The 12,118-nt window shown below is 34.8% G+C and overlaps 1 protein-coding gene across 3 annotated transcripts in view; it reads right to left on the bottom strand.

Moving 5' to 3' along the window:
* TOX2 (TOX high mobility group box family member 2) overlaps positions 1-12,118 on the bottom strand; it is a 250,172-nt gene that overhangs the window by 47,713 nt on the left and 190,341 nt on the right. For 2 of the 3 annotated variants that reach the window (XM_039344718.1, XM_039344716.1), the window contains one exon: positions 349-588. The exons of the other annotated variant lie outside the window; for it this stretch is intronic. In XM_039344718.1, the coding sequence (XP_039200652.1) occupies positions 349-588 (240 nt within the window). The remainder of the gene's footprint in view (positions 1-348; positions 589-12,118) is intronic. 3 annotated transcript variants of the gene reach the window in all.

Raw genomic sequence — 12,118 nt, forward strand, 5'->3', positions numbered from 1 at the left:
CTTAACCTGGAAGGACAGTACAAAATGATATACTTAGCATTTTCAGCAAGACGGAAAACATTTAGGAAGAAAAATCTCTTTTAGAACTTGCTGCATTAATTGTTCGATATAGCACCTCAATGCCTGATATAATTTGTAATCCTGATACCTTTATCCAATTCTTTTGCTAAGAAAAGTTCTTTTCAGATGGTCTAGGTTTTTAAAAAAAGTTCTTTTCTCTCTTTGTATGCATCCCTCTTGGAAAAACTGAATGTCTTTGTTCTAGGTGCTGTTCATTATTTCTGCCACTGTAGGTTGCCTGCCACTGTTTGTCTCTATGTCTATCAAAACAGGCATGGCTGCACGTACCTTATAATGTGATTCTGTCTCCTCTTCCTGAGTAGAACTGGAGGGAGATGGTGTAGCAGATTTGCTTCCAGGGGGTGATGGGGAACCATGTGTAACACCGCTCCTCAAACCCATCTGAGAAATCAGCTGTGACTGGCTGAGGGCACTCATGTGACTGGTTAACATCCCTGCTCGATTGATCAGGGGAACTTGATGGTTGGACTCATAGGACGTAGCATCTGAGTGGACCATCTCCTGGATCTGAGTTAGGAGAATATTACTTTTAAATTAAATTGTATTTATTATCTTATCAAAATTATATGATGATACAAGTTGGGCATGGTTGTTACCAAGGTATCAATCATCTTTGGGGAAAAACTGAAGTTTCATGCTGGGAAAAATTACACTTAATTTGTAATGGAACTGTTTCCATCATATCAAACACTTCTATGTTAGCTTTATTTTTAGTTTGCAGAATATTCAGCAATGTATTTTTAGATAAAATTGTACTACATTTTTAATATCAATCTATTGCTGAGGATTTCCTCAGGTGCTAACACTCTCCTACAGGTAATATTTGGCAAATTAAGGCATCCCTTGAATTCAAATGCCATGTCTTACAGCAGAACTGTTATAATGGGCTAACCCTATAATCCTGTACTAATCTGACATTAATCAGCAGTATTAGCAGTTATTTTGAACTGGGTCATGCAGTATTCTGACTCCCAAATATCAGAATTTGAAAGTGGGAAAGGGGAGATACCTCATTCCAACATGCAGTGGACTTCCTGGTTGTACTTTGCTTTTCAAAATAGGGTCATACAAATTTGTTTCCTTATTTTACTGTATATTCCAGCAAGATAGCCCCATTTTATCATCAAAAAAGAAAGTCATAAAATGTTACCATATAAAAGAAACAACAATGAAGAGATTAATTCTTGAATGTAGCCAAATATGAGTCCAAAGAAATATACAATATTTTACAGTAATAGTTATACGAAGAGCTGGTGGCAGTCATGGTTAGAAGCCCCTTAGCACAGTGCCAGTTGTACCCTTTCCTAGATCATGAGACCCTGTGCACTATCACTTATGCCCTGGTCGTCTCCCGGTTGGATTACTGCAACATGCTCTACATGGGGATACCCTTGAAGAGTATTTGGAAGCAACAACTGGTACAAAATGCAGCAATGTGGACAGTTCTGGGGGCCCCTTGGGTGGTGCATGTGACACTGCTCTCATACAAGCTGCACTGGTTGCCAGTTTGCTTCCGGGTCTAATCCAAGGTGTTGGCCATTACCTTTAAAGCCCTTTATGGCAAGGAGTCCAGGAATTATCTTATCCCATTGAGATTAACCCATCCCACTTTTCTAGGGGAAAAGGCCTATTCAGATCCAGTCGGCCTAAGAATTTCAGCTGGCAGGATCCAGGAGAAGAACCTTTTCAGCTGTGGTTCCCACCCTCTGGAATATTTTCCCATCACAGGTGAGATCTGCCCCTGCACTCCTGGCCTTCGAGAAGAGCCTAAAAACTTGCTTCTGCAACTTGCCTGAGGCCCTGAAAGGGGCCCATTATATTGGGAGCAGCTGACTGGATAGAGAAAATTCTTTCCTCAAGGCTACACATCATCTGGGTTTTTAATTTTCATTGCTTTATTCTATTTTAATTAAAAAAAAATTTATTATATTGTAAGCTGCCCAGAGTTGCTGTATTAGTAAGCTGGGCATAGAAAACCAATAAATAAGCAAGCAAACAAACAAATAAAGTGATACAGTAGAACAATTTTTTGGTTCAGTTTTCCTAAAATAATACTAAAATTTGAAAAAATAATAGTTTCATATGTGAAACTAGCTGAAAACCTGAAAACAAAATATTAAAAGAGTTTGGAAAGCACAAGTAGAAGGAAATAAAAGATTTTGTTTACAGAACAGGATTTCTTATACTATTCTCAATTAAAATATTTATTTAAAGTATTTTTAATGGAAGATAAAATCCACTACTGTCAATTTAAAAAAGGAAAGACAGCTTCAAATGCATGACTATGTTCAGCAGGTCAGCGGTTCAAATCTCACCGGCTCAAGGTTGACTCAGCCTCCCATCCTTCTGGGGTAGGTAAAATGAGGACCCAGATTGTTGGGGGCAATGTAAATATATATATATACATTGCTTACTGGTGTACACCGCTGAGAGAGTGCTTGCACTTAAAGCGGTATATAAGTCTCATAAATAAATTTTTATTAGTCAAATGAATTCAAATCTGCATTGACAAATTTAAAAAAAAATCATGTTCTTTTTGAAATTTGGAATGCTGAGCTTACATGAAGAAAATATCAATTGATGCAAATACAGCTACAATAGTTAATGTTTCAACAAGAACCTATTTCCTTAAATGGAATGTTCATGACAAAGACCACAGAGCTCACTAGTTTTCAAATTGCTGGAGGCCAAAGGATTTGAAATTAACACTTTTTTGAAAAAAGCATAAACGTATCTCTGAAGTCCATCAAGAATTTCTATACTTTTGTGCTCTTATATAACCTTTATGATAACTCTACTATCTAAACACTGTTTTTTCTTCCTAATGCTTATGCGTGGAGCTACACATCATCTGGGTTTCTGTGCAATTCTGTTGGTTTCCTCAAATTTATTTTCTTAAAATTCTTGATATTCCTCTTAAAAACTTCCAGTGTGTATGGAAACTGTTTTCATTCCTTATTGTATTTCAAGCCCGCGGCAATGAAGTCAGTAATTATGACCAAGATCACAATGGACACATTATTACTATCAGGTTTCTTTTTTACTATGATATTTTACCATGCTTATCATTATCCCTTAATGTTCTTCAAAACAAACTTATTTTGGCCTCCTGTAAACTTTTTAATACTTTAAGAATTGAAACAGACTTGGAAAACTGAAGAAAAATATTTAATTTTATTATACTCTTTTGAGATAGGAACCTAGAATGTTGTTGTAGCATAAACTTTTCACAAGGCTGCTCTTCATCTGAATTTATATCTATTTATCTGTTTTAAAAGTTAAATTTGGTGATGCAGCATTATTCTAATTATGGATAGAATCTTCGCATTCAAAGACAATTTACTCTTTTAAATGCTAGATAGTAGGGGTAAACCAAGATTCTTTCCACAAGCAAGGTTTGGGATTTGTGTAGATCTCAAGCAGCTGAGCCAGTTAACTATTGGTTTGAAAATGTGGTATTTTTAGTTGTGTTGATAACAAATGGCTGTAACATTATGGACTAGGAAAAGCATTAAAAGACCCAGTAAAAAGTGAGGGATTTTTGGTCACATTTAAATAGCAGACTGAAAGGAATCATAGGGTATCTTCCTCCTCTGGAAAACCATATAACAGTTTTAACTAAAGTTAATACAAATCTATAATAGTGAATTAGATAAGCAGAAAGAGTAAGTTATTTCTGTGATATCCAAAGAACAAAATGTGATCTCCAACAAAGCCCACAAGATTCTATCCTTCACAAGATTCTATCGTTCGTTAGTTCTCCTTCAAAAAGAGACTAGATGCTCAGAAATAGTGGCCTATCACTTTCATTCTGCTATTACTGCTAACATTAAAAAAAGGGGGGAGAGACTTGTTAATAAAAAAGCCAGAACACTGAAATACAACTGCTCCTTCACTTGTTTTGGAAATAAAATTAATCCAGATACTTAGGTACTATCAATTGAGACCCAGTAGAAACCAGCAGGAGAGAAATCAAATACTGTCTTAAGCTTTTGCCAGACTCTCCCCTCCCACTTTTTATATTAATCTGATTAATGTTAACATGACTTTAAAGACTCAGGGCTTTATTTATTAACAATTTTCATTTCCAATAAGCCCACTGAGGTGCAATCTCTCATTAGCAGAGGACTCCTGCCAACTCCATTAGCAGCTCATAAAGTAAGAAATGTAGGGAAGAACTGGAAGGGCTCTGTAGGCTTCAGCAGAAATAAACCCAAATTCAGAAGCAGATTTACTGCTACAGGTCAGGAATCAAGAGCTTTTCTACAGCATTAGACAGCATGTAGGGCTCAGATGTTCAAAAGACACAGAGAGGGAGCTTAAGAGTGGGGAGCTGGCAAGGCTTTGTAAGAGCTGTTCTTGTCAGTTCTGTTAAATAAATAAGAGAATTCAATATACTTTTTAGAATGCGTCACATTTTCAATCCATTTCTATTTGTCCTCCAAAGAGCTGAATGTAGAATTCTGTAGTTGAATAACAAGCAGGCTTGTTTTATAGGACTTGTTCACAGGAATCTGTCCACATGACTTAACGATGGCAACATGAGCTGAAGATTTTAATGTGCGAATGAACAACTGTGAAGAACTTTAATGCCAACTCAAATTATCTCAAAAACAATGGTTGTTGCTAAACTAGCTTCCAGATTAAGCTTCCAACAGAGAATCAGAGAATTATACATTTATATGAATCAGATTATACATGTCAAAATCCACACAATCAGCTATTTGTATACACAGCTTCTCCTGCAGCTCTGGAAAAAAAGGTCAAGATACAAAGGACATTTTCTAGATCACTTGCAGGGAAAAGAATTTGTTTCTGAATTAATAAATTGTGCAGAAACTGTTTTAAAATGCTAAATAACCATTCTATAAGAAGCAAAAAGAAAATGATCATATCTACTTATCTAGCATACAATGAAATCCTTAAAAAAAGAAACTAATATTACACTGTCAACTTTCTCTGTTAAGCAAGGTTATTTAAAAGGGCTAGTTCTAATTACATGTAGAATTATAAATTTCTTAGAGCTCTTTAGATTGCATCTGTTTCATGAAGATGTTAAATGTTAAAGATGATTGGCCAGCTAGTAAGAAAAATAATGCATTCTCCTTATTTTTCATTCATTTTTTATAATTATTGAAAGATATAATGTAATGTGTTGAGTTCTAAACAAATCTAAAAGATCATTTCCATCTATAGTTACATTAGTCTCTTGGGCAAACACTGTATTAAGATTTCTTTTTAAATTCTTATTATGGAGCCAGTGGACCACAACACCTCCATTTATCCATTAAATATGTAATCATATTTTTTCTTTAAAGTGAATATTATTTATACAGCAGAGCAGAACTAGTCCAGGAATGTAATTATGAATATGAGACCTGTGCAGAAAATTTATTATGAAAATTTTCAGAAATGAGTATAAAGTCAATCTAGCCCCATTAATATCAGTAGAAAGATTCCAGCTAACCACATGTGGCTTGGATTGGGACCCTGATATGCTTTATCCAATACACTAATTAACATTGTTTCCACTCTATCTTTTTTATGATTAAGCTATCACCATCATGCGTTACAGAAGACAAAGCAGAGTTAATAATTAAGTGGAAACTGCACACATACACACATACATAAATGTTTATACGATAAATCAGCACTGAAATGGTAAGGGGCATATATTCTAGATCAGTGATTCCCAAATACTTTGGTTTCAGGATCCCGTTACATTCATAAAATAACTGAGGACCAAAGAGCTGTGGTTTATGTGGGTTATATCTATCAATATTTATTTTATTAGAAATTAAAAATGAGAAATTTTAAAATAGTTATTTGACATCATGGACCTGATGAAAAGGTGACAGTTGAAGAACTGCTTTTCTAGACAGACCAGATAGATAGCTCTCTGTATCAAGGATGTTGAAACCAAGGAAATGAAGGGTAATGCTGTTGTAGCTTTTATCATTGCAGCTTAATTAACATATATATCCAGTTAAACACAGCAGGCATGATCCTCTGTGGATCCCATACTCATAGAGAAGGAAGATGGGTCTGCTGAGCCCACTAAATCCTGTGCATTAGATAAGCCTGGCCCAGCTTAACCCAGACTCAGGCCAGAATTAGCCTTTTTTTTTAGCCAGATACACTCTGCCCAGGATTTTGATCTACACTAAGTACAGTAATCAGAGTCCACTGACTGTACTACTGCTGCATTCAAGGAGGAGAGGCTCAAATTGCTCACTATAAATGAGAATAAAGATATACTTGGAAGCTACATGGTCTTGTAGCCAGACAAGGTTCACGAAGTATCAGCTGAGAAAGGAGGTGGGCAGTTCACACCTCAATATAAGTTCTATAATTGTGGGCAGCTCATTACTGAAGTAATAATCTCCCATTCATGATACTTGCTAATATTGTGCGTGAGTTTTGACTGACTTCTGTGTTATATTATTGCCTTTGGCTGTGACTTCTAGACTGATGTATCAAGTACTTCTGTGTCACACAGAAGCTGTGCCCACCCTAGCTTTGGCAAAGGGAAAAAAGTCACAATACGTCGTGACACATCACGTGACGTAGCGAGTTTGACACCCCTGTTCTAGGTCATACCTTATAATTCATCTGCTTATTAAAAGAGACATCTGGTAGCAGGTATCATTTCAAGGATTTTTTAAAATGTACTTCCCATCACTGGAATTTATGTGAAAAATCTTCCAACTATCAAAACTAAAGAGGTTAAAGTTCTTTGAAATAGTACAAAATTCAATGTAATAAAACATAATAGTACTACAACATCTAAGAATGATTTATGTGCAAAACCTGTGCAGAAGTAATCAAACAGCGTAAAAAATGACAGATTTTCTAAAGCAATAACTAATGTCTATTCTCTCTCTGGAAAAAAAAAACCTATTCTGATCTGTCAAGCTTGATCAACCATTTTATATTTCTGCTTCCTTAGTAAACCAAGAAGTACAGCTAACTCAAATCAGCAACTTACAGGAGCAAAAACCACAGTGTTAATAAATTAGAAAAAAATTCTGCTATAAGTTGTAGCACAAGATATACAAAGACAAAATTTGTAATTAATTTATCTTAAATAGAAATGGACCACCCTTATCAAATTCCTGATTTTACATTGCACAAAAAAGATGTATACACACACAAACACACACACACACACAATTTTTGTTACCGGTTCAATTTGTTTCTGTTTCTAAGAATCTGTGTCATAGCATATGTAGAATGCATTGGAGAGGGGACAATTTCTGGTGGAATTTGAGATGTCTTGTTCAGAGTAATAGCTGTCTCACACAGGTGCCCAGCTGGTATTGTAAAATCAGTAAGCATTTAATTGAAACAAATGACTATAATAATAGTACATTATCCCTGCAGGCTCATAGCCATAACCATTTTAATTATTGAGTTAAGAGTCAAACTAATTTATTCTTTAAAGTAACAACCACTTTTTTGGTTCAACTACTCATCCTGTTAAGAATATGAGTGAAGCAGTGGGGAAGGACTTAAAGAGGGAGCAATTTATTTCTGTAGGGGTGCATTTATCACACAGTAGAAGCTTCTTACTGTTATAGCTCTCAATCACTGGTTCAGACATAAGCTCAACTAGATCTAAGTATTGAAATGAAATGTGGTCCTTTCAAATCAAAGTCTGCTCCCCTCATGATATTGAATGCTGAGCAAGGGCCAAGGCAGCTAATACTAAATTCCTGCTTTAATTAACATAGTAGTTATCACAATTTGATTTTCCCTCACAATCTTCTCACAGGATGTCTCTATGTAACATTTTAATTATGAATTTATACAGATTTCCCCAGATGACACTACCTATTGCTCATAAGCCTTGTTTTTACTTTTTAAAATTTCTATTCACAGAACATTTGCTGAGGAAGGAAGTAATACTAGAAGACCATATTTTAGTTAGGAGCCCTTCCTCTGAAATCTCCAACAGAGTCCTTTTCTACTTAATATCCTATAATTTTCTGCAATGAAATATTGTATGGCATCCCAGACAATTAAGTCTAATTGTCACTCATAAACAAGGTGATGGTACTTTATGTTAGACACTTGCTTTATTTAAATTATTTACCACTGATTATTTTAATGGTCAGGTTCTTCTCCAAAGCCTTTGGATACTCTTTCTACTTTATCTCCTTCATTCTCAGGTTTGAGCCAAGTCTCTTATGGAGGATGGGGAGGAGGAGCCACATGCAGAGTTTTGACCAGCTATAATCCAATATATCACATGTAATATTACTGGGAAAAGGGTTATCCAAACATAATTAATACTTCACATAAAGACAAAACGACCGCCTACATGGAAAGAAAAGTTGTCAGAAACTGAATTACAATATTTAACTAATGGAGAAAGTGTTTAATTGTATCAGGTTTCACCCATGATCTAGAGATACAAGTGAATTGCAATTTGTTTTCAGTGTCAAAATTTGTAGATGGGAATACCATTCAGGATTTTTGTTGCCATGTAGTTCAAAGTTTGTGTCTTGATTCTTCTGGAGAATTTATTTTTTGTTGTTTTGTTAATCTTTGTGAAGCAAAACATGAAGATAATAGAAGACTGAACTCACATCATATAATTTTGTAGTAATTAAGCAAAAGTTTCAGTGGGCTTTAGAGAAAATCTTTCTCTCAAATAATATTTATCCAGGAATGTTTATGACATTTGACTTGCTCATTACCTTTTGATTTTATGCCTGCTTTGTTTAACAATATTTTGCTGATATTCTTTTCCCTCAGTGCTATACAGCAATGTGACCATTCTCATTGTACATATCTAGAATACAAAAATTATTCCCCACATTTTATGCACAGTCACATCATCGTTGTTTCATGCTTTTTATAGCTTTGCTAGTTATTTTAGATACTGTGTTCCCATAAACAAAAAGGTCTTAAAATAATGGTATATCTCTACGTTTTACTGCATGAATATAAAACATAATGATTTTAGAATAGAAAAGTAAAAAAAACTCTCTAAGAGAGAAAAAAAACAGCATCTAGGGAAGAACTTGCAAGTATGTTTCAAAAGCATGAATTCTGACCACAAAACATGATCTAATATTTCAAATGCCATTAAATACAACTCATCATTGACTGATCATACAGCAAAAATGTAATCAATATTAAAACATAAGTCTTTACATGTATACAGACACAAAGGGCTGGGGAAGAGAGATTTTTCTAGTATTTTAATGGAGCAAATTAAGAGTGCAATTGGCAGTTTTCTCCAGAAGACTGAAAGTTTTTCAGCACTGGATTTTCCTAATGTGATTATTAATATGCTTGGAATAAGATCACAATGGTTTCTTCACTCCTCTCCGTACGTAGATGGAAGAATTGGTAGGATATGGTATGACCAAACACATCTTTTTTATATCTGAAGGATTCAATTTTGCACTTCTATTTTATAGCAGAAATGTCAAGTTTATGCAAAGATTTCCCCTAAAAACACCAACCTCCAAGAAGAGGCAGAAATGACCTATGGCATTTGGCCTATTATACACTTCAGATAAGGCACCTGATCAGATGCAACTTTGCTACTAGAATTCTTCCTGAATGAAGGAGGGACAAGCATATATTAGAGATAATAGAATATATCTTCAATATTATTGGGATGATTTCAGAACATCGGTTTAATTTGTTGAATTAAAAAAAAAAGAACCTGACTCCAGTTTAAGAAGGACAATTACCTGTCAAAAAGAAAGATGTGGATTGCTTAAAAAAAGGGACAAAAGAAACAGATCAACTATAAATTGGTATCAACTATAAGACTATAATCTTATCAATATGTGTGCTTATTCAGTCTACTGATGACTTGCTAGTATCTGAATGCAGTGTTCTCTTACAATCCTTCTTAAACCATCAGAGTAGTTTGTCCTCTATATAGTAAAACAGGGGAGATTAAAAGCCTTTTGAGTGTATCCTGACTTGAAATAATTCCATACCTTGCTTCTGTCACTTCTCTATCCTAACTGAAAAACTTTACAAAACAACAACAAATTTTCAGCCAACTATAAGGAAGCTTAGTTTGGGAGGAAGTAATTTTCCAGAAGGAAAAATGTTGTAGATCAGGGGTCCCTAACCCCTGGTCTGTGGACTGGCACCAGTCCGCTCATGCCAGCAAGCGGGCCGCACAAACATCAACGCTTCATCCTTATTATCTTCAAACTAAATTACTGAACTACAATGTGCTTTGGACTGTCTTTCAAGACAACTTGGAAACTTTAGCTAATACAGGAGCAGCAGTATGAAAGTTAAAAAGTGAGAACTGTTTCAGCAGAATTACACCAATGTTTCAGTCACTGCATTGGTTGTCTGTTAGTTTCCAGATCCAATTCTGTGTCAATTATGACTTGCGGAGCCCTCAGGTTGATAAGGAATTATGCACTCAGGTTGATAAGGAATTATATCAGTGTGTCCCTTTGGGAAGTTAGAAGGATAGGAGTGAAGAAAAAGATATTTCCATTGCTACCTTGGTCTTGTGGAAGTTTGCCATCTAAGCTTCAGATTATTTCCTCCCTCCTTACCTTTAGAAAAGACTATATTTTTTCATTGGACCTTTAGAATTTAACATTTTTATTGGCCTTCTTCTTATTATTCTAGCTATTTTAATTAATTTTGTTATTGCTCTCATTTTTAGAAAAGTATAAGCCATCTACAGTCTGTTGATTTGGCAGAGTAGAAACCTTCCTCCCCAGTAGGTTACTAGAAAACATAGCCAACAGAAACAATGCCTCATTTTCTTTATCACCGAGACTTTGAGGAGAAAACAAAAATGCAAGGTAATTGCCTTTTAAAAATACATTTCATGCTAGTGTCCTTGCTTGCCTCAGTGAAAACCTATAGTTATGTAATAAGCCACAATAGTTTTGGCTTCACCCTAGAGGTTATAAAATATACAGAGGTTTTCATGCACTTTGAGATGCCTTCTTCCCGAGGTTCTACTTTAAATAGTGGAGAAAGGAAAAAGAAGAAGAAGAAATAGAGATGCTTTTTAAAAAACAAGCTGATTGTTCTCCCCAGGACACAACACTAAAAACTGATATTTTTTTTTCTGGCTAAACTGGGTTAGCAAAAAGAAAACCCATAAAAAAAGTAGAACCTTTTGAACAATAGTGAGAAGAATCATAAGGAAGGAGGTAAAGGTTAGCTAAATCAAATTCTAGCTGAGAAGCCCAACAAAGCAAAACACCAGAGGCATTGCGTTCTCTAATGTTAACTTTGTTAGGCATTAGCAAACTGGTACGACAGAATTAAAGCTAGCTCTGAGAAAATAGTGGGAAGCAGTTAATTAAAAGAACGAAACTTTTCCTCCCTTCTCTGACTGTTCAGGTCACATTGTCCAATATATCTTCCAGTAATTATTATGAGGAGAAACTTTAGTTTGCCAAAACAACTCTTCAACGGTTTTGGCTCTCACAAGTTGATAAGTAACACCTGTGGATTCAAAACTCTTCCCCTCTTTCCCTCCCACACTGTTGGCAAGCTAGAAGTATGCAGTGGTCCTAAAGACAGTAGGTTTCATATCTTGTCACCCTCCTATTTTGCCTTAACATAGCAAAGTCTTAAAAGCAAAAGAAGGCAAAAAGTGCCTCCCGCTACATCTAATTATTATCATAAGGGCTACAAATCATGCATATGATATTAGGTTATTGTTAGCCAATCTACAAATGTCTCATCTATGTTTCTGCACTTAAATAATTTATTTCATGATCACAGACCATTTGGGTCTCCTAAGAAGTAAATACCATGTTTGACCATATTGTTTTTTTAATTTTATATTTAGATTATGTTGTAAATTTTAATATATTATATTGCTTTGATACAATGATATTTGTACAATATTGATTGAAGTTTATTAATACTCTAATGTTGAGAATAAAAAAAGGTTTTATTAATATTAATTACAATATAGGATGTCAATGTTAAAGATTGTAAGATTATTTGGCATTTTTAAAGAATTTTTTATCCCATCTTTATTATTTCTATAAATAATTCAAAGCAGCAAACATGCCTA

The sequence above is a fragment of the Crotalus tigris genome, unplaced genomic scaffold (genome assembly GCF_016545835.1).
Source record: "Crotalus tigris isolate CLP2741 ecotype Arizona unplaced genomic scaffold, ASM1654583v1 scf7180000017935.1779662, whole genome shotgun sequence".
Lineage (NCBI taxonomy): Eukaryota > Metazoa > Chordata > Lepidosauria > Squamata > Viperidae > Crotalus > Crotalus tigris.